This window comes from Urocitellus parryii, chromosome 2, assembly GCF_045843805.1.
Source record: "Urocitellus parryii isolate mUroPar1 chromosome 2, mUroPar1.hap1, whole genome shotgun sequence".
Lineage (NCBI taxonomy): Eukaryota > Metazoa > Chordata > Mammalia > Rodentia > Sciuridae > Urocitellus > Urocitellus parryii.
The window spans coordinates 105,951,076-105,973,023 of NC_135532.1; the positions used below are offsets into that span (position 1 = coordinate 105,951,076).

The 21,948-nt window shown below is 37.0% G+C and overlaps 2 protein-coding genes across 5 annotated transcripts in view; both read left to right on the forward strand.

The window, feature by feature from the left end:
* The window catches only part of Pls1 (plastin 1), a 116,410-nt gene extending 108,556 nt beyond the window's left edge, over positions 1–7,854 (forward strand). For 3 of the 4 annotated variants that reach the window (XM_026385059.2, XM_026385061.2, XM_026385060.2), the window contains exon 16: positions 5,580–5,665. Coding sequence is in view for 1 of the 4 variants with exons in the window: in XM_026385062.2 (XP_026240847.1) it covers positions 5,580–5,704; positions 5,984–6,119 (261 nt within the window). In the remaining 3 variants the exon portion in view is untranslated. Of the gene's footprint in view, positions 1–5,579; positions 5,705–5,983 lie in introns of those variants that run through there. The other variant, XM_026385062.2, reaches the window with a different exon arrangement.
* Positions 7,855–10,640: 2,786 nt separating this feature from the next.
* Trpc1 (transient receptor potential cation channel subfamily C member 1) overlaps positions 10,641–21,948 on the forward strand; it is a 91,591-nt gene continuing 80,283 nt past the window's right edge. The window contains exon 1 of the mRNA XM_026385030.2: positions 10,641–11,035. Coding sequence (XP_026240815.1) covers positions 10,813–11,035 — 223 coding nt within the window. The 5' untranslated portion in view covers positions 10,641–10,812. The remainder of the gene's footprint in view (positions 11,036–21,948) is intronic.

Here is a 21,948-nt window from a genome sequence, read left to right on the forward strand (position 1 = left end):
CACTTAACACTTCCAAGCATTTGTGGATGATCCATAAAGCACTCCAAGATGTAATCTGCCCGTACATATCACTAATTTTCATGCATTTCATTGTGTTTTGCTTTTGCATGCAAGCTGGTGTTAACTACAAAAGAGCATGTCTGCTTGTACACCTTCATTCAGTGTTTGTGATTTTATTATGTGTGAAAAGCCAGCAATTTGCAGTTTTTAGTGAAATAAAGAAGTGCAAACAGATGAAACACTAAGCTATCCTAGGAAATATCTACCCATCTTTATTCTTTTCTTTGCCTTTGCTCTATTTGTTTAACAACATTGTAGAGTGGAAGGAATGTTAGAAACTGATAAATTCGATTTTTTCATCTATACCCAAAACTGAGGACTCAAACAATTGTAATAGGAAGTTGGATGTTGGCAGAGATGTTGCCCAAGTTCCTAGTTCAAGTGCTTTTTATCCCTCTTTTATCTTGAAAAGAACCAATAATGTTTTTATTGTTGCTTATTTTTTTAAAGTAATTTTCAGTTTATAATTTGTCTATATATTTTATATAGAAAACAGAATTTAAAAATGTGAAACAGGATTGAGGGTGTATTATAAACTTCTCAAACTGGCAGTTACACTTTAATATTGTTACACTGAAATTATATACATTTACATACTAATTTAAAATAATAAGCACAGATAATTAAATATATTAATAGCATTCAGGAAAAAACAATACTTATTAAGTATTTACTATTAAGTAACTTTTCTGAATAAAGAGTAAGAAATTAATTTGGCCCTCAGTGTTCACCATTTATTTGAAAGAGAAACTTGTATAACTGAGAAGGTAACAATACTACAAACTAAATTATAAGCTCCAATTAATATAATTTATATTATCTTGGGTTAAGTCTAATTGATAATTTCCAACTCAATAGTCATTAAAGAGTGGAAAAAGTTAATTGATGGAGAAGGGATTTGAATTGGTGGGGGGAAAAAGAATAAGCTAGAGGGGTAAGGGCAAGTCTGAGAAGGTAGGGAGAAGGAGATTGGCTAGGGAGGATGGCTTCTATGGGATGTTGTACTAGATATGGACTAGATCAAGATTGTGGAGGATCTTGATAAAGATGATTTTTTTGAAAATAATTTTTTAGTTGTAGGTGGACACAATACCTTTATTTTATGTATTTAGTTTTAGGTGGTGCTGGGGATCAAACCCAGTGCCTCACATTTCTAGGCAAGTGCTCTTCCACTGAGCCACAACACCAGCCCTTGATAAAGATCTTTAAGGAGATTGAGTAAGGGGAGTAATGTAAGAAAGGTGATTGATTTAGAAAGACTACTCTAAATGTGGTGATCAACATGAGTTGTAGGGAGAATGGTGTAAGAAGAACAAAGCATAAGACTCTAAGGCAGTGTGAAATAAGGGTCTGTATGGAGATGGGCACTGGGAAATTTTAGAATGGATATCTATGAGCTGTTGTGAAAAAACAGCTAGAACTTGGCTTCTTGATTTAGAGAAGTGGGGGTTAGAGAGCAGAGTCAGAATTCTTGTTTGGGGCCTGGGTAATCTGTAAAATGGAAAGTACAGAGAATGGAGTATCATGAAGTGCAGCAGGTTTCTAGAAAAGGTGATGAATTCAGTCTTTAGCTTACTGAGTTTGAGGCAGAATAAACGTGGAGGTGGATGAAAGGAGACACTGGGAAGACAGATGTGGTGACCAGTTGGATAGAAGAGATAGTTGAAAATGGTAGTACAAAAACCCTACCAGGGAGAATGCTCACACAGAACCGCAGCGGGAGAGAGCGCAGAGGCAGAAAGAAGCATTGCAAAAGTGCTTGGCATTTCATAGGTGCTTGATAAAATACTCTTTAAAGACAAGCAGTTGACTAAGAAATGTGGCAGTGACTGCTAGAAAATAGTTGGGATGGGGGAAGTTTTTTCCAGCTGTAGAAGGCATTATGTCTGAAGGTTACAATAAATGGTGCTAGTAAGAATTTATTAATAGTTATCAAGGTGATGCTATAACTAGACATTTCAGAAAAGACAAATTTACTCTCTTCAGTTACAGAGTAATTTTCACTCACCAAGAAAATAGGGAGGTGGAATATCACCAAATAATAATAATCATAATGACCATGTGTGAAGTCCCATGTGTAACCATGCTGAGTACTTTATACACTTTCTTTTACTTCTTTCAGTGAGCCAAAAAGGGAGCACTAGAGCAGTTAGATTAAATAACTTGTCTACTGTCATGCAACCTTTAAGCAGAATAGCTGGATTTTACATCCAGGGCTATCTACCTGCAGACTGAAAACCAAGCTTTGGAGTTGTATGGCTTTGACTTTGGCTCTTGGCTCAGCCATTTATTTGCTGTGCGACATACTGCTCATTCATTCCATAAATATTCAAAGCTTACCCTGTGTCAGGTGCCTTGCTATTTACTAAATGATTACATAGTGCCCCCAAAGACCTCTTATTTTGTCAAATAGACAAATAAGAAAATAAGAATCACATTATTGATATCAGTAATACCATATGAATCAGTTAAAGGGTCTGTTTTACAAAAACCTTAGCTGGGCTACATCTATTGATGAATAAAACAGAACTTATGTCTGCCTCAGCATTAGTAGTTGTTTGACCTTGGACAAGTTATTAATTTCTGTTTTTTAAAAAATAGAGACATACTAAAAAATCAGATCCAGATTGCCAGCATAAGGTAGACTGAAGAGCCCTAATTAATTTTATCTTCCATTTCTACCTGTTCCAAATATGATTTATAAAATAAGCATTTCTGATAATTTATGAATTTTAGAAAAATTTTATTCTTAGGTGGCTCACAGGTTATGAGCTGTTACTTTTCTTCACATGGCTTCAACTTGTTTTGTCAGATATTTACTATACCACTCCTTCATATTTATCCTAAAGATCTAAAAGCACCATATTATGGTGATACACACATACCAATGTTTATAGCAGCACAATTCACAATAGCCACCTTATGGAACCAGCCACAGTGTTTGTCAACAGATGAACTGATAAAGAAAATGTGGTAATAATATGCAGTGTAGTTTTGCTCAGCCATAATGAAGAATGAAATTATGTCATTTGCTGGTAAATGGAGGGAACTAGAGAATATCATGCTAAGTAAAATGATAAGTCAGTCTTTTCAAGGCAAGGGTAGAATGCTTTCTGTTTGAGGAAGAAAGAGAGAGAGAAAAAGAGAAAGAGAGAGAGAGATGGATGGATTAAATGGGGGATGGGAATCTCATGAAAATAGAAAGGAGACCAATAGAGTAGAAGAAGGGAATCAAGAAGGAAGGAGGATAGGCAGGGCTTGTGGCTCAGTGGTGAGCACTTTCCTAGCACATGTGAGACCCTGGGTTCAATCCACTGCACCACATAAAAATAAATAAAATAAAGATATTGTGTCCATCTACAACTAAAAAAAATTATTAACAAAAGAAAGGAAGTGAGACCCTAAGCAACTTAGGCCTGTCTGAAAATAAAAAATAAAAAGAACTGGGGATGTGGCTCAGTGGTTAAGCGCTCCTGGGTTCAATTCCTGGTACCAAAAAAAAAGGGGGGGGGTGGGGAGCAGGGGAAGGCATGGGAAGTACTAGGGAACAAACTACTAAATTATTCTATGCCCAAGTACAAATATACTACAGTGAATCTTGCTTATATATATAATGATAGTGCACTAATTAATAATAACTAGAGAAGGGAATCAGTAGAGCAGAGCAGGCAGATCAGGGGGAAAGAGGCAGGGAGGAAAAGGGAAGGTTCTGGAGAATAATTATAACGCACCAATTACAAATGTGAAAAAGGAACCCACATTTGGCTAGGTGCAGTGGCACATGCCTTATGCTTGTAATCCTAGCTACTTGGGAGACTAAGGCAGGAGGATCACAAATTCAATGTGGCATCAGCAACATAACAAGACCCTATTTCAAAATAAAAAAAAATAAAAAGAACTAGGTACGAGCACCCCTGAATTCAATCCCTGGAACTACAAAATGAAACAAAAACCACATTTGGCTATGAACAGTACTAGATGCTTTCACCTGTATTATCATAATATTCCCAAGAATCCTGTGACATTCCTATTTTAGAAATTAGGAAAAGGTATAGTTGGCTTCAAGAAACAGAAATCCAATTTAATGTGGCTTAGGACAAAAGGAAAGGTAGTTAATACAATAACAAATGGAGAGGTAGGGTAGACGTAAGGAGTAATTGAGCTAGTAACTGAAGAATGTCATTCAGGATTCAGGGTTTTTTCCCATCTCTGCTTTGCCATCTAACATGCCAACTTCACCCAAAAGCTGGTTCTCCTCTTGATTATAGGATAGGTGCTGGTTGTGACAGAGGTTTCATCCTCTCATTCATATTCAGGAGGAGGGGTTGCTGGCTTTCTATAGTCTAATTAAATTAAACCCAAATTAAAATCACTGTGGTAGCAAGCTAGAGTGTTTTTTAAACTTTTTTTCCCCATTATTGTCCCCCTCAGCAGTATTTTTAGACACTTGTTCCCTAATCGCCCTTTTCCTGTGAAATTTTAATGTAAATATACACTGAATATCTGTTTATGCACACTGTATGCTTTATACATATAAAGAATAAGTTTATTGCCCTGCCTTCAATTAAGAGAGAATGTCCTAGACTTCAAATTCACTCCTTGAAGCTCTGGATGGGATCAGCTTTCCTTGAAGCACCGTACATTTGGGGGAGGAATGGGTATAGAGCAAAAATATGAGTTCTGTTAGAATGGATAAAGAAGTAAGGAGTGAGTGGATGCTGGGCAGGCAAGTAATAGTGGCCATTATTCAAGCTGAGAAAAAGAACAAATAATTTGTTCAAGTACCAGTAAGTTGCAAAATCAACTCAGATCAGATTTTTTTTTCTTCAGCTACAGCACTCTATCCACTAGAATCTAGTTATCCATTTTTAATTCACATTCGAGGTAACTTCAAAATGCAAAATATCTTAGACATTAGAGTCAGATTGTCATGGGTTCTAATACTTGCTTTGTATTTACTGGTTGTGTTAAACACAACTTAATCATGTTCTTTATCTTTAAAAGAGGCTTTATAATTCCTTTTTTACTAGGATGTTAGGATTTTCAAAAGAGGGTTAAATAAGCTAAAATATGTAAAGCAACAGGAACAATCCTTTGTAAATGTTATTTCCCTTTCACTATTTAGTTTTTCTTTCTAAAAAATATTAAGTAAAGACTTGGTAATTCATGGTCTAAGAAATATTACCAGAATTTATAAAATTATTAATTTAAAACCTATCTCCTATTCCCTTTCAAAAGTTGTTTTTCACAGGATACTTTAGTTAACACACTTAGGAATACTTATATCCCAAAACTTTATTCACGTATGTGATAACTCTTTTCACTATAATTTGTAGAAATACTGAAGAAAAAAGAGTATTTTAAAGGATTTTGTGTACTGGTTACGAAAATGCTTAAAATTAAGTACAAAGAAAATTTATAGATTATATTTAGTTAAATGCTATGACCAGAAGAGACTGACATCTGTGAAAATTAATGGTAAGATGTTTAAGAACATTCATCTATGCTTTATTTCCTAGGATAAATCTATTAGCACAAGTTTACCTGTTCTAGATTTAATAGATGCCATTGCACCAAATGCAGTTCGTCAAGAAATGATCAAGAGAGAAAACCTTTCTGATGAGGATAAACTGAACAATGCTAAGTAAGTCTTTAGAACATAGTGGCCTTTTAATTCTCTCAAATCCTTCCAGGGAAAGGATTGTCTTGTCAAGATATTCAATTTCAGTCAAAATGTATTTTGACTTTTTTGTGTTACTCAATTGTCCAGTATATTTTTAAGTACAACTTGCAAGGGGAATATGATCTAAGAATCACAACTTTAACCTATCAAAATATTGAATTGTTAAAATAAATATTTTTATTTTACTGTGAAAACACTGTAGATATACAAATAACAAAATATTTTTCTTGTCTTTTCAAGATATGCCATTTCAGTTGCTCGAAAGATTGGTGCTCGGATTTATGCATTACCTGATGACCTCGTAGAAGTAAAACCAAAGATGGTTATGACGGTGTTTGCATGCTTAATGGGAAAAGGACTGAACAGAATAAAATAATGAAACTATATGGTCGTCTGCCACATTAAACACATTGAATGCCTCACAGTTTACAGAATTATGAAATGTAGTGGGTATCAAATCAGAGTATTTGTATGTTTAAAATAGATGTATTCATTAATGAGTTTGACATCCTATTCATATTAGTTAGAATTATCATCTTTTTGGATAACACCATTTACTTACCAATAACATACTGACAGTAGAATGTTTGTTATTAAACTGATATTTCATGATTAAATTACTTTTGTTTCCTAAAAGTCTTAAAAGGCAAGATTAATTCATTCTTTTTCTATAGTTAAAAAAATCAGTAAAAAAAAAGTTTTCTCTTGTTTTGCAGGTTCTGCTGTGAATGTGTTTTGACTTTGGTGTGTTATTTAATTGTGATCTAATGTATTCAAAGTCATAATCCAGTCTAATCCTTTTATTTTTTTCTCCAACTATGTAAAGTGGTCTAAAAATTTAACTTTCTATAAATTTCTATACTGTTTAAAATTTTAAAGTGGCAAGTATTGTTCATTAATATTAAAACTTTTTTACAAATGAGAACTAATCTTAAATAAATCACAAATTTCATTCTCTTGTTTAAGGAGCAGGAGCTTTTTCTTTAAAGCTTAATTTTAACTGTATTGCTACTTTAAACTCCTAGTTCAGTAATGCAGCTTTATCTATGGCATGTAGCATATACTATATGTTTGTAGGACGTTATTAGAGAAATATGTGCATGTGTACATATTTTGTACTTGAATTACTCAGTTTTGCTTAAATGGTATATATAATCAGTCAGTCAGCCAACAAGTATTTATTTTGTCCCCACAATATATGTAACACTCCCTTTTGTGGATGTCTGATATGTGAATATTTCTTTTACAGATACTCATTATGAATGTGCATATAGTTATTTCTCACCTGATTCCTTCCAAATACTTGTAGCAAGACATTGGCTAAAACAGGTGGATACTATCCTGTTAGCTTCATATACCAATAGTAGTTTAGGTGTATAATTAAACCTATATAATTTAGAAGATATTCAGTAGGCATATTCTATTAGTAAAAGTAACATAAAGCTAATATTCAACAAGAGTATTTTTACGTTTCTTTCACTGTCTCCTATAAATTGGCAATGTTTGTTTAATGTTTGTGTTACTTAGGGGTACCTAAAGCTTGAGACCCATTTTTTTTTCACTGAATTTTTAACAGTAGGCCATTCTACTGCTTACAATTGAATCCAAAAATCTACTTCCTCCATCCCCCACTTTCAGTGCCAGTAAGCAATACTGCTATGCAACAAAAATGCTGTCACTTTATCTCTGTGTGAATGAATAGTTTAAATCCTCCTCCTCCTACTGATTAAAACAATCATGGTAAGAGTGAGAGTGACTTTGTGTTTAGAATAGAATTTTTTAAGTGAAATGATCAGTAGGTGTAATTTTGAAATATATTCTTCTACAAGAGATTTCTTTCCCTTTTATATTTTGATGATTGTTTTCTTATATGAAAATTATGGTATGTTATATGAAAATTAAGGTATGTTCTCTTTTATGACATTATTTAAATCATGCTTCCCTCTTTGATTTTTTCATATTTACTAAGCTATCTGATTTCAATGAAATTTGGCACTTCAGAGAGTTCTTTTTCCTCACAAAGTATATTTAATAAAACTGCTGTGTATGTAGAAATGTGTCAGTATTTATTTCATTTAAAGGTACAGCCTTGAAAATTAGTCTAGGTCAAACTTATTTTCCAGAAAAGAGAACAATTCCTAAATTAGTAAAATTAGACCCTTGCTTTGAAGGTGAGGGTAGTTCTTTCCTATGAAGAATTTTATTAAAGACTGTATGATTACTACAAATCTAGTTTGTGTCGAATAATTTGAGTGAATTCATCAATTCATTAACATAAATGTATTGTCTTCTGTGATGGATGTATTATGTTATACATTAGGGATTCAGCTGAGAAAAATACACAGTCTCCTGACCTTATATCCTATTGGAGAGAAACGGACCATTAATAGGAATTTTAAATAGTGCAGTTGAAGAAATAAAGCAGGACCATGTGATAGAGACTGACTTGGGAATTGAAGTGTAGATAAATTTGGATATTAGGGAAGGTCTCACTAATGATGTTTTATTTAGACTATGAGTGGTCAGTTCAGAGAACAAGAACAAAGACTCTCCAGCCTGGAAGAGACTTGTAAGCATTATAGAAAACAGGCAAATGTGGCTTCAGAGTAATAAAGGAGAGGGACAGTCTCGAAGGTGTAAATATGGTCAATCCTATTTCTAGGACTAGATGTAAATCTGGATTTTTTACTTCTCTGGCTGGAGTTACGACTGTTCTTTTGTACCTGTGATTTGGGTGAGTTGCTTTGAGTTAATGTGCTGCTTCTGAATCTTGCATATGATTGTTCATAACACTACCATTGGTTTCCATGTAACATGCAGAATTGACACATGTAGATATGTTAAAATATCCCAATTTATGCTAGATAGAGTTTACTAGAGAGACTAGAGAAGATATTCTGCATCTGAGATGATCCAAAGGTTTAAAAAATAGAGTGCAGTTAGAACACTGGCTTACTCTGAAGTAGGTATAGCCCCCAAATACTTTGGAATATCTGCTAGGATACCTTAAAGTAGGGTATCTTAGAAATTACTCCAGTGCCCTTGGGAGTACTAAAGAATCATTTAAGTCCAGAAAGTTGAAAAAACTTCAGATGAAAGTGAAACAATACTTATTCCTGAGTTAGGGTTGTTCTGCTAACGACTAAACATTTTGCTGGACTAAGTGTATAAGAATGTACACATAAATATGTAACTGTTCACTTGCCTTGAATTTAAAATGAGAAATTTTGACATTTCACCAGCAAACTTGCAACTGTACTGAACAAGACAAAAGGGGAGATTTGTCGAGAGACAAATTCAATTGGTTGTTAATATTGTGAAGTAAACACACAGAAAAAGTTTGGAAAGGTAGGCAATCTTGGCATTTGCTAAGGCCTTTTAGACCTGATCTAAAGAGGACTTTCAGGGGAAAGTTCCATTTAGAATTGTGAGAAAAAAAGTGTTGGCAGGGATAGGAGAGAAACAAATAACTTGACTGGGATAGGAAGTATTCCCCTCAAATTCAAGCTACTCTGAAGTAAATTTATGCATTGCCTTAAAACCTACAGCCTAAAAGGTATGATTTAGATTTTTTCCTTTAGTTTATTGTGGGAAGTAATACGAATTAAAGACGTAAATTCCAGCCCTGCCAGGTGGCGCTTTACCTGTAATCCTAGCATCTGGGGAGGCTGAGGCAGGAGGATCTCTAGTTCAAAGCCAGCCTCAGCAAAAGCGAGGCCCTAAGCAACTCAGTGAGACCTGTCTCTAAATAAAATACAAAATAGGGATGGGGGTGTGGCTCAGTGGTCTAGTGCCCCTGAGTTTTCAATGGCTGGTACCCCCCCCAAAAAAAATATGTAATTTTCAGTTTTCCCTCCTTACCTTTCAAAGGTGGAAGACAATAGCAACACTGGATAATGATTAATCTGCTTTAAATAAAATTTTGATTAAAAATAAGTCATTCAAGGAAGTGGCACTTACTGAACGCTCCGCTGTTGCCCAAATAATAGATCCATCTTTTAAATTAAATATGCATTTAATAAATGTGGCCCTTGGAAGGATGGTGATGCACTTATTCAAATACGACGGCGTCTATTAATCATATGCGAATGAATGTGTGACAAGAATATTAGGTCAATTTCAGATCGCAAACTAATCGTTCAAAATATTTGTGTGAGTATGTAATATATATCCCTTAAAAAACGACATCTAGCCCAACGTCAGGGCGGACAAACCCACCAGTGTGGCGGCGGGACTTCGCCCCTGTTCTCGGGCAGAGCTCACCAGAACGCCAAGGACGTGGACACTTCCACCAGGGGTTTCGCCTACACATTGTCGTCAGAGGCTCAAACAGATATGTGCTGCGTGTTTACTAATGTGTAGCAGCGGGCGCGGAGAAATTACCTCAAATCCTCAACCTGGTGTGAACAGCGCAGGCCAGGAGGCTCCCCATACCCCAACCTGCGCGGCGCCTTCCAGCTACCTCTCCGGGCGAGGAGCCAGGAGCGGTGCGTCATTGAGCCCGCCCAGTCGCAGGCCACGCCCATCTCCACAGGTCACGCCCACCAGAGACCTCCGTCGCCGCAGGCTCCGCCCAGCTGGCCGCAGGCCCCGCCCCAGTGTCGTCGCTACCGCGGGGTAGAGGATGACGTGAGGAGAGTGGCGAACGTCTCCGGGCTCAGCTGGGCCGGCGGTTCCTACAGCCCCGGAGCCCTGCGTGCTCAGAAGCGCCTTTGGGAGTTCCTCTCCCACCGACCTCTCTTCCTCCCCCTGGGCCGGGCCGCCCCTGCGCGGCCCCTGCGGCTCCTGGCACGGCCCCGCGCTCGGCTGCCGCCCTGGCGCGCTCCACTCTGTCGTCCCCGGACGGGCGCGGACCTGCACGGCCCGGGCGCCGGCGGCTGGGGAGGGGGCGCTGGCCCCGGGGCCGCGCAGGCGCTGCCACCAACCTGGGGCTGTCAGTGGAGGGCGAGTGCTGGTTCCGAGGGGAGGCGACGTCCTCCGGGGCCAACGGGCCGCACGCCGAAGCGGCCGTGGGAACGACTCATCCCTTTTCTAGCCCTGGGGCGGCGCTGGGGTCGGGTTCGGGGCCGATGGGGGCCCCGCCCCCGTCCCCTGGCCTGCCCCCTTCGTGGGCCGCGATGATGGCGGCCCTGTACCCGAGCACGGACCTCTCTGGCGTCTCCTCCTCCTCCCTGCCTTCCTCCCCATCTTCCTCTTCGTCGCCGAACGAAGTGATGGCGCTGAAGGATGTGCGGGAGGTGAAGGAGGAGAACACCTTGAATGAGAAGCTTTTCTTGCTGGCGTGCGACAAGGGTGAGAGCCAGGCCCCTTTCTCCACCTCGGGACGCCCCTGCGCTCGCTCCTCTAGACCTCTCCCCAGCTGCAGCTTCCTCGGGCGCGCCTTCCCTGTTCCCGCAGCGGCCGCTGTCCCGCGCCACCTGCCCCGCGAGCGTGCAGCCGGCGGGCGGGTGGGGTTGAGGCGCGCGCTGCGCGGGGTCCCTGCTGGAAGTGGCTTTAGCCCCACCGCTGCTCCTGACTTTGTGAATGATCTGGGCTAGTGTCAGAGCTTCCAATCTGAAAACCCCCTGTCCTTCCCCTGAGATTCCTTCCATTCATGGGCTTTCACCTGGTGTGTGTGTGTGTATGTGTGTTGGAAGATCCCTTCTGCCGTCTGCCGTCCAGTGACTTGGCCAATGATGGTCGAATGGAATTAAGTTTCTCAGTATCTAGGTAGAGACACTTGAAATAAAGACAGGTCTGGAGAAATTCTGCCTTAGTACCTCAAAGTTTCTCGAAACTTAGGGAACATTGACCCTGAGTTCGTGCTTTTGGATAAAAAGGTTTATGGCTTCAGAGGCGCCTTTGGGAGATAGTAATAGTGAAAAATAATTACAGGGCGAAAATACATGGAATATATTTAGTTTGCTTTTGTTCTTAAAAAACTTATAAATAGGTCATTTTTATGGCCATATGAAGAAGTCTTTTCACATAAGCATGTTTTCGAGTTATGCATATAATAAAAGGAATAGGAAATTGATTGCCCTTACGCATTTTATTTCCTACATGAGGAGTATTGAAAATTTTGTTTCTAAATTTGTGCAGCTTGCTGAACAGTGGCCATGCTAACTTCCTTAACTGTTAGAACTTTGCAGACTTCCAAAACAAACCCAAAGGGCAACTTACACTGTGGAAAGACTACAGAAGATTTTTTTAGTTTGCTAGCATAAATGACAGCCTTCCTAACCTCTCTTATTGCTTTTTAAGAATTTATTCGCACAACTTTTTGAAAACACATTGACATATCAACAGTCCACCTATATCTGTCGTTAAGGTGTTCTCAGGTAGTAGTATTAGTATTATGGAAGCACTTGTTAAGGTACACCATAGATGCAACTATAAGTAGTCTTGGGATTGCAAAGAAATAGAGTATATATCTATATGTCACAAAAATTATGGTCTATTGATTATGTAAAATTTTTGGTGTTGCTAGAGTGGCTTGCCTGAGTTCTCTTCCTTCAAAAATTTTGTGATAGAGAAAGGGAAAAGATTGTATTATACTAGAACAAATTAAGTGGCCACTTCAGCTACCCTAACCTATTATGTTGTGGTTATTTTAAAGCAAAGAAAGTATGTCAGGAAACAGAATTTGATATTTCTGGAAAACTGGGGACAGAGAGATGTCATAATGAAATATGATGAGAGGAACTATTTGTAGTGTGTATTTTAGGATTATTGCATGACATGTACGTAACAAGAATTTTAATTGATAACTGTTTAATAGCCTATCCACAGTAGCTGTTGTCTTGTCAGCTTCCGTTTTATAACATTAAGATTCTTGGAGAGATTTGGCTTTTGAGGATGAGTTGGAAATCAAATATGCATACCTTATCTCCCTATATAAATTTTTAAAATATTAAATGAGAGATTAAGCAGGTATTTTCTGTTTCAGGTATATTGAAACAAGTTCTTGGGTTAGATTTAGAAAAATGGTATATTTCTTACCCGTAATTATGGTATACATTTATATTTAAAAATAAGTTCAAGTTATGGTAATTTTTTGTTTACAAAAAAGAATAGTGTATTTTTAGGTTTGAGTGTCAATATTTAATAATTAAAAGTTTTTTTGTTACCCAAACCCCATTTAAAAGTGAAAATTTTTCTGAGGTAGCTGTAACTCTTACAATTATGTTAGAATTTCAGTAGACCAAGTAGCATACATTTACAAAAATGTATTGGGGTAGAATGCTCATGTTTTTCATAGATGATTTAATTTAATCCTCATAATTCCATGAATCAGATTTTTTTTGTGTGTGTGTATGTATGTAGCTATATGGCAATCACCACCATAATTTATCTGGTTATAGTTGAACAAATGAAAATCATTTATGTCAGAAGAGATATGCACATTTGAACTTAATAGTTGGTAATTAAACTTGCTTTGTATGGATATTTTATAAACCTTGATTTATGTATATTATTAATCCAATAAAGGTAGAAAGCAAGTATGCCACTTTTGTAGCACCAGAGCAGATCAACTAATGTCATTTCACAATCTTATTCTATATGTGTAAAATGTTTAAAATAATCCAATTGGGGAGAATCTAGGAATTCCTAAATTCCTAAAATTGTGTAGATGAGGTAGTTATGTAATGTTAGTAAATGGGTGGTCCTTTGAAAGGTGGGTACAGATTAAGGAGTAAACAAAGAAGTAGGAATAAGAAAAAAAAGGAAAGGAAAGACTTTATAACAGCTGGCTTTTAAGTAAATGAGTTCAATAGTTCTAGGCCACTGCCCATCTGGGTAGTAGCCACTATGACTGTTACTGATCTTCAGAGTGGGTTAGGTTCATGTCAGAGGTAACACTGGCTCTTTTGTTTTTGTAAAAAACTTACAAGAAAACATTAATTAAAAGTTCCTGATCCAGCAATATGTCTGCCCCCACCCAATGAAATTCTCAGAAAGTACATTCATATTCTTTTTAGACAGAATTATACAATTCAGAGGTAAAGGCTAACTGAAACAAGAGCTGACTATAAATGTGTTGTTTTATTAAATAGTAGTGGTTCTCTCTGCCTATGTCTTTTTCCTCCCTCATTGAGAGTTACTATGGTAATGAGCCTCTTTAAATCAGGGGAGTTTACGGTAATCCGTAGGCCTACCAACTGGAAAAAAAAATTTAATTTATGATTCATGTGAATTTTTCTCATTTAAAGTAATTGATTTTGGTACATATTTGTGAACAAGAACCCACATAAACTCTTTAATTTGCTAAGATCAGTAATCAGTTCTTCCATGGAAGAAAGAGGTATGAAAGGATTCCATCTCAGCCAACTCTCCAGTGATACTATTTTTGGGAAATTTAATTTTTATTTGAGTCAGAATTTCTTCTTGACATTTTAGCATGGGGTCAGAGAAAGGGTGGAAAGGGCAGAATTTCACTTTTATTCCTGGGCTTATCCTAGTTTGTATTCTGTCACATTTGTAATATGTTTTCTGGGTTATGAGGAAGAATACTTCAATGATGGCCTTCCTACATAAATTGTGTGTACCGCTGGACTATGGATACTTTTAAAATGTGCAATATTTCTGGTGAAATGATAAAAGCTGAGTTTAATTAACACCTTATATATTTAATGGGACTTTTTATTTTAGCTATTTGAGAAGAGATTTTAAATGTGAGGTAGGAGGGTGGTGGGAGAGAAAACTGCAGAGAACTGGGTATTGGTGAGAAGTTTTATGTTGGCAGGCAGCACCTAGTGTAGAGAGGTATGTGCTGTGAGAGAAGAATACTTTGCAGAAAGGAGAGGTAAGAGGGTACCTTAGGCATCATTCTACAAATATTTCTCAAATTGTCCTCAAGTGTAGCACTTTGGAATTTTGTATAGGAAAGCTTTTCAAATCACCAAAGTTTTAGATGTACTACTTAGGAAATGTTGCCATCAGGTATGGTTATCTTAATAAAATAATGTTATTTTAACAAAAAAATGACTCACTTCACCAGTGTCTTGATGGACAATTCATCTATAACAGATTCATTGAGCAATTAGCTGTCTCACAGTTGTATATACTGACATTTCTTTGCAGTGATACTACAAGTATATTTCTTAATATTATTTTTACTTTGCTTCTCTTTTCTATGTCATCAAAGTCCTCTTAGCATATTCCTAATTGTGTTAAGGCATTGGAAAAGTGTTATCAATAAATTACTGACCACATTCCTATGTTTTAAGATTTTTTTTCCTTTAGGAAGATGATCTCTTGTGCTAAGGGAGGAGCAGTACAAAGAAAAAAATATTTTGTGTATAATAGATCTGACTGAAGGGAAGTAGCACGTGCTTAATTCAACTTAAATGGCTTATATGCGATTTGGAAGGTAGGATATTTCTAGTGTAGAGCAATCTCTTGGGTACTAATAGATAAATAGGATTGACTGATGAATACATAGATAGATGGATAAATAGATAAGCAAGCCAAACCCTTATAATTTCTGTATTTCAAAATCAAAGGGTGTTAAAAGAGGCAATTAATTGAATAAGTGTTGTAGCCTAAAAAGAAATATCTTCTTTACAGCTGATTCTATCAAATTTAGTGATACTGAGAAGTTTAAGATCTAGTGTTAGTAATTTAATAGGTAATAAGAACTTCAAAAGTAATAAAGAAGTGATAGGAGTTATTTTTAGGAACCCAAATGAATGATCAAGACTAAAAGAATTCCAGCACCACCAATAATACTTAGAGATCCAGTAGAATTTCTTTTAATGCCAAAACATGTTCCTCTTAATAAAGTCTATTTTAAGCACAATTAGAAATATTTCAATTAGCATGTAATTGCCATACTCAGTTTGTTGTAGAAACTTGGTTTGAAAAGATTTAAATGTTTTTTTTTTTTTTTAGTTGTGGTTGGACACAATACCTTTATTTATTTATTTATTTTTATGTGGTGCTGAGGATGGAACCCAGTGCCTTGCATGTTCTAGGCAAACACTCTACAGCTGAGCCACAACCTTAGCCCCTTTACAAATTTTTCAACAGATAAAATTATCCCACACTTTACTGCTAACTTAAATTTGGTTTATATAAAATTAAAACTGATCAACATTAATGGTCCCATTTCAGTAACAGTCAAATTTAACATCTTTTTTTTTTTGAGAGGGAACTTTAACATTTATTTTTCAGTTATTGGCAGATACAACATACAACATCTTTGTACGTGGTGCTGAGGATCAAACCCCGGGCCACACGCATGCCAGCGAGCTGGCTACTGCTCGAGCTACATCCCCAGCCCTTTTGTTTACATTTTGATTGAAACAACCCAAAATTTAAAAAAAATCACCATACAATCATGAAAATGTAAACAAAATTATTTTAAATTTCTTGCTTTTCTTTCTCCCCCCCCCTCCTCCTCTTTCTCCTCCTCCTCCTCCTCCTCTAGAGATTGTATTGAATTTAGAGTACTCTACCACTGAGCTACATCCCCAACATTTTTTTTGGCTTTATTTGTTTAGTTTTATTTACTTATTTTTTTAAAAATTTTTATTGTTGGTTGTTCAAAACATTACATAGTTCTTGACATATCATATTTCACACTTTGATTCAAGTGGGTTATGAACTCCCATTTTTACCCCGTAAACAGATTGCAGAATCACATTGGTTACACATCCACTGATTTACATATTGCCATACTAGTGTCTGTTGTATTCTGCTGCCTTTCCTATCCTCTACTATCCCCCCTCCCCTCCCCTCCCCTCCCATCTTCTCTGTCTACCCCATCTACTGTAATTCATTTCTCCCCCTTGTTTTTTTCCCCTTTCCCCTCACTTCCTCTTGTATGTAATTCTGTATAACCATGAGGGTCTCCTTCTATTTCCATGCAATTTCCCTTCTCTCTCCCTTTCCCTCCCACCTCTCTGTTTAATGTTAATCTTCTTCTCATGCTCTTCCTCCCTACTCTGTTCTTAGTTACTCTCCTTATATCAAAGAAGACATTTGGCATTTGTTTTTTAGGGATTGGCTAGCTTCACTTAGCATAATCTGCTCTAATGCCATCCATTTCCCTGCAAATTCCATGATTTTGTCATTTTTTAATGCAGAGTAATACTCCATTGTGTATAAATGCCACATTTTTTTTTTTTTTATCCATTCGTCTATTGAAGGGCATCTAGGTTGGTTCCACAGTCTTGCTATTGTGAATTGTGCTGCTATGAACATCGATGTAGCAGTGTCCCTGTAGTATGCACTTTTTAGGTCTTTAGGGAATAGACCGAGCTGGGTCAAATGGTGGTTCCATTCCCAGCTTTCCAAGAAATCTCCATACTGCTTTCCAAATTGGCCGCACCAATTTGCAGTCCCACCAGCAATGTACAAGTGTACCCTTTTCCCCACATCCTCGCCAGCACTTGTTGTTGTTTGACTTCATAATGGCTGCCAATCTTACTGGAGTGAGATAGTATCTTAGGGTAGTTTTGATTTGCATTTCTCTGACTGCTAGAGATGGTGAGCATTTTTTCATGTACTTGTTGATTGATTGTATGTCCTCCTCTGAGAAGTGTCTGTTCAGGTCCTTGGCCCATTTGTTGATTGGGTTATTTGTTTTCTTATTGTTTAATTTTTTGAGTTCTTTGTATACTCTGGATATTAGGGCTCTATCTGAAGTGTGAGGAGTAAAGATTTGTTCCCAGGATGTAGGCTCCCTATTTATCTCTCTTATTGCTTCTCTTGCTGTGAAAAAACTTTTTAGTTTGAGTAAGTCCCATTTGTTGATTCTAGTTATTAACTCTTGTGCTATGGGTGTCCTATTGAGGAATTTGGAGCCCGACCCCACAGTATGTAGATCATAGCCAACTTTTTCTTCTATCAGATGCAGTGTCTCTGATTTGATATCAAGCTCCTTGATCCATTTTGAGTTAACTTTTGTGCATGGCGAGAGAAAGGGATTCAGTTTCATTTTGTTGTATATGGATTTCCAGTTTTCTCAGCACCATTTGTTGAAGATGCTATCCTTCCTCCATTGCATGCTTTTAGCTCCTTTATCAAATATAAGATAGTTGTAATTTTGTGGATTGGTCTCTGTGTCCTCTATTCTGTACCATTGGTCCACCCGCCTGTTTTGGTACCAGTACCATGCTGTTTTTGTTACTATTGCTCTGTAGTATAGTTTGAAGTCTGGTATCATTATACCGCCTGATTCACACTTCCTGCTTAGAGTTGTTTTTGCTATTCTGGGTCTTTTATTTTTCCATATGAATTTCATGATTGCTTTATCTATTTCTACAAGAAATGCCGATGGGATTTTGATTGGCATTGCATTAAACCTATAGAGAACTTTTGGTAATATCGCCAGTTTGATGATGTTAGTTCTGCCTATCCATGAACAGGGTATATTTTTTCATCTTCTAAGATCTTCTTCTATTTCTCTCTTTAGGATTCTGTAGTTTTCATTGTATAAGTCTTTCACCTCTTTTGTTAGGCTGATTCCCAAGTATTTTATTTTTTTTGAGGATATTGTGAATGGAGTGGTTGTCCTCATTTCCATTTCAGAAGATTTGTCGCTCGCTGATATACAGGAATGCCTTTGATTTATGCGTGTTGATTTTATATCCTGCCACTTTGCTGAATTCATTTATTAGCTCTAATAGTTTCTATGTAGACCCTTTTGGGTCTGCTAGGTATAGAATCATGTCATCTGCAAATAGTGATAATTTAAGTTCTTCTTTTCCTATTTTTCTGCCTTTAATTTCTTTTGTCTGTCTAATTGCTCTGGCTAGTGTTTCAAGAACTATATTGAATAGAAGTGGTAAGAGAGGGCATCCCTGTCTTGTTCCAGATTTTAGAGGGAATGCCTTCAATTTTTCTCCGTTCAGAATGATGCTAGCCTGAGGCTTAGCATAGATAGCTTTTACAATATTGAGATATGTTCCTGTTATCCCTAGTTTTTCTAGAGTTTTGAACATAAAGGGATGCTGTACTTTGTCGAATGCTTTTTCTGCGTCTATCGAGATGATCATATGGTTCTTATCTTTAAGTCTATTGATGTGGTGAATAACATTTATTAATTTCCGTATATTGAACCAGCCTTGCATCCCAGGGATGAATCCTACTTGATCATGGTGCACAATTTTTTTGATATGTTTTTGAATCCGATTCGCCAGAATTTTATTGAGGATTTTTGCATCTAGGTTCACTAGAGATATTGGTCTGTAGTTTTCTTTCTTTGAAGTGTCTTTGTCTGGTTTAGGAATCAGGGTGATGTTGGCCTCGTAGAATGAATTTGGAAGTTCTTCCTCTTTTTCTGTTTCCTGAAATAGCTTGAAAAGTATTGGTATTAGTTCTTCTTTAAAGGTTTTGTAAAACTCTGCTGTATACCCATCCAGTCCTGGGCTTTTCTTAGTTGGTAGTCTTTTGATGGCTTCTTCTATTTCCTCAATTGATATTGGTCTGTTTAGCTTGTCTATATCCTCCTGACTCAATCTGGGCAGATCATATGACTTAAGAAATTTATCGATGCCTTCACTATCTTCTATTTTATTGGAGTATAAGGATTCAAAATAATTTCTAATTATCTTCTGTATTTCTGAAGTGTCTGTTTTGATATTGCCTTTTTCATCCCGTATGCTAGTAATTTGAGTTCTCTCTCTTCTTCTCTTTGTTAGCATGGCTACGGGTCTGTTGATCTTATTTATTTTTTCAAAGAAACAACTTTTAGTTTTGTCAATTTTTTCAATTGTTTCTTTTGTTTCGATTTCATTAATTTCAGCTCTGATTTTAATTATTTCTTGCCTTCTACTTCTTTTGCTGTTGTTTTGCTCTCCTTTTTCTAGGATTTTGAGATGAAGTGTGAGATCATTTATTTGTTGTTTTTTTCTTTTTTTAAGGAATGGACTCCAAGCAATGAATTTTCCTCTTAGAACTGCTTTCATTGTGTCCCATAGATTCCAATATGTTGTGTCTGTGGTTTCATTTATCTCTAAGAATTTTTTAATTTCCTCCTTGATGTCTTCTATAACCCATTGATCATTCAGTAACCTATTGTTCATTCTCCAAGTGATGCATTATTTTCCCTTCCTTCTTTTATCGTTCCAGTTTCATTGCATTATGATCAGATAAGATGCATGGTATTATCTCTACTCCTTTATAATGTCTAAGAGTTGCCCTGTGACATAATATATGAGCTATGTTTGAGAAGGATCCATGTGCTGCTGAGAAAAAAGTGTAACTGCTTGATTTTGAGTGGTATATTCTATATATGTCAATTAAGTCTAGGTTATTAATTGTATTATTGAGTTCTATAGTTTCTTTATTCAACTTTTGTTTGGAAGATCTGTCCAGTGGTAAGAGAGGTGTGTTGAAGTCTCCCATAATTATTGTATGGTGGTCTATTAGACTCTTGAACTTGAGAAGAGTTTGTTTGATGAACATAGCTGCACCATTGTTTGGGGCATATATATTTATGATTGTTATGTCTTGTTGGTGTATGGTTCCCTTGAGCAGTATGTAGTGTCCCTCTTTATCCCTTTTGATTAACTTTGGCTTGAAATCTATTTTATTTGATATGAGTATGGACACTCCTGCTTGTTTCCAAAGTCCATATGAGTGATATGATTTTTCCCAACCTTTCCCCTTCAGTCTGTGTATGTCTTTTCCTATCAAATGCGTCTCCTGTAGGCAGCATATTGTTGGATCTTTTTTTTTTTTTTTGATCCATTCTACTAGCCTGTGTCTCTTAATTGGTGAGTTTAAGCCATTAACATTTAGGGTTATTATTGAGATATGGATTGTTCTTCCAGCCATATTTGTTTATTTATGTTACTTAACATGGTTTGTTTTTCCTCTTTGATTATTTTTTCCCTTTACTGTACTACCTCCCACTGTTGGTTTTCATTGTTATTTTCCATTTCCTCTTCCTGTAATGTTTTGCTGAAGATGTTTTGAAGAGATGGTTTTCTAGCTGCAAATTCTTTTAACGTTTGTTTATCATGGAAGGTTTTAATTTCATTTTCCATCCTGAAGCTTAATTTTGCTGGATACACAATTCTTGGTTGGAACCCATTTTCTTTCAGCGTTTGAAATATGTTGTTCCAGGATCCTCTAGCTTTCAGAGTCTGTGTTGAAAGATCAGCTGTTATCCTGATTGGTTTACCCCTAAGTGTAATCTGCTTCCTTTCTCTTGTAGCTTTTAAAATTCTCTCCTTATTCTGTATGTTGGGCATCTTCATTATAATGTGTCTAGGTGTGGATTTCTTATGATTTTGCACATTTGGCATCCTGTAGGCTTCTAGGATTTGGGATTCTGTTTCATTCTTCAAGTCTGGGAAGTTTTCTCGTATTATTTTGTTGAACAGATTGCTCATTCCTTTGGTTTGGACCTCTATACCTTCCTGTATCCCAATGACTCTTAAATTTGGTCTCTTTATGTTATCCCATATTTCTTGGATGTTCTGCTCATGGTTTCTTAAGAGTCTCCCTGAGCTGTCTATGTTCTTTTCAAGTTGAAATACTTTGTCTTCATTGTGTGATGTTCTGTCTTCTAAGTGTTCTACTCTGCTGGTAGTATTCTCATTTGAGTTTTTAAGTTGGTTTATTGCTTCCTGCATTTCTAGGATTTCTGTTTGTTTGTTTTTTATAACCTCTATCTCCCTGTAGAGTTGATCTTTTGCTTCTTGGATTTGTTTATGTAATTCATTGTTGAAGTGATCTTTCATTGTCTGATTTTGCTGTGTAATGTCTTCCTTGAGACTCCAGATCATCTGAAGCATGTATATCCTGAATTCTTTATCTGACATTCCATCTGCTGCAGCTATTACCTCTTCTAAAGTTGAGTTGACCTGCATTGCTTGTGGTCCTTTCTTTCCTTGTCTTTTCATACTGCTCAAGTTTCTTTCTGCTTGGTGAAACTCTTGTGTTATTGAATTTTCCCCCTATATATTTATATTGCTCTTGTATAGTTGCAAAGTCTCCCTTGCAGGCGCGGGAGGCGGCTGTGCTCCTCCTCCAATTGGGATGATCTGTCTATCATGCCAGCGGGCCGCTGGGCCCCTTCTCCGACTCGCGTGGTCTGCCTACCTTGTGGGCAGTGGCTGGGCCCCTCCTCCAATAGGGGTGATCTGTCTACCACGCTGGCGGGCCGCTGGGCCTGTTTTCCAGTTTGCAGGTTTGCCTACCTTGCAGGCGCAGGCGGCGGCTGTGCCCCTCCTCCAATTGGGGTGATCTTTCAACTAGAAATTTAACAT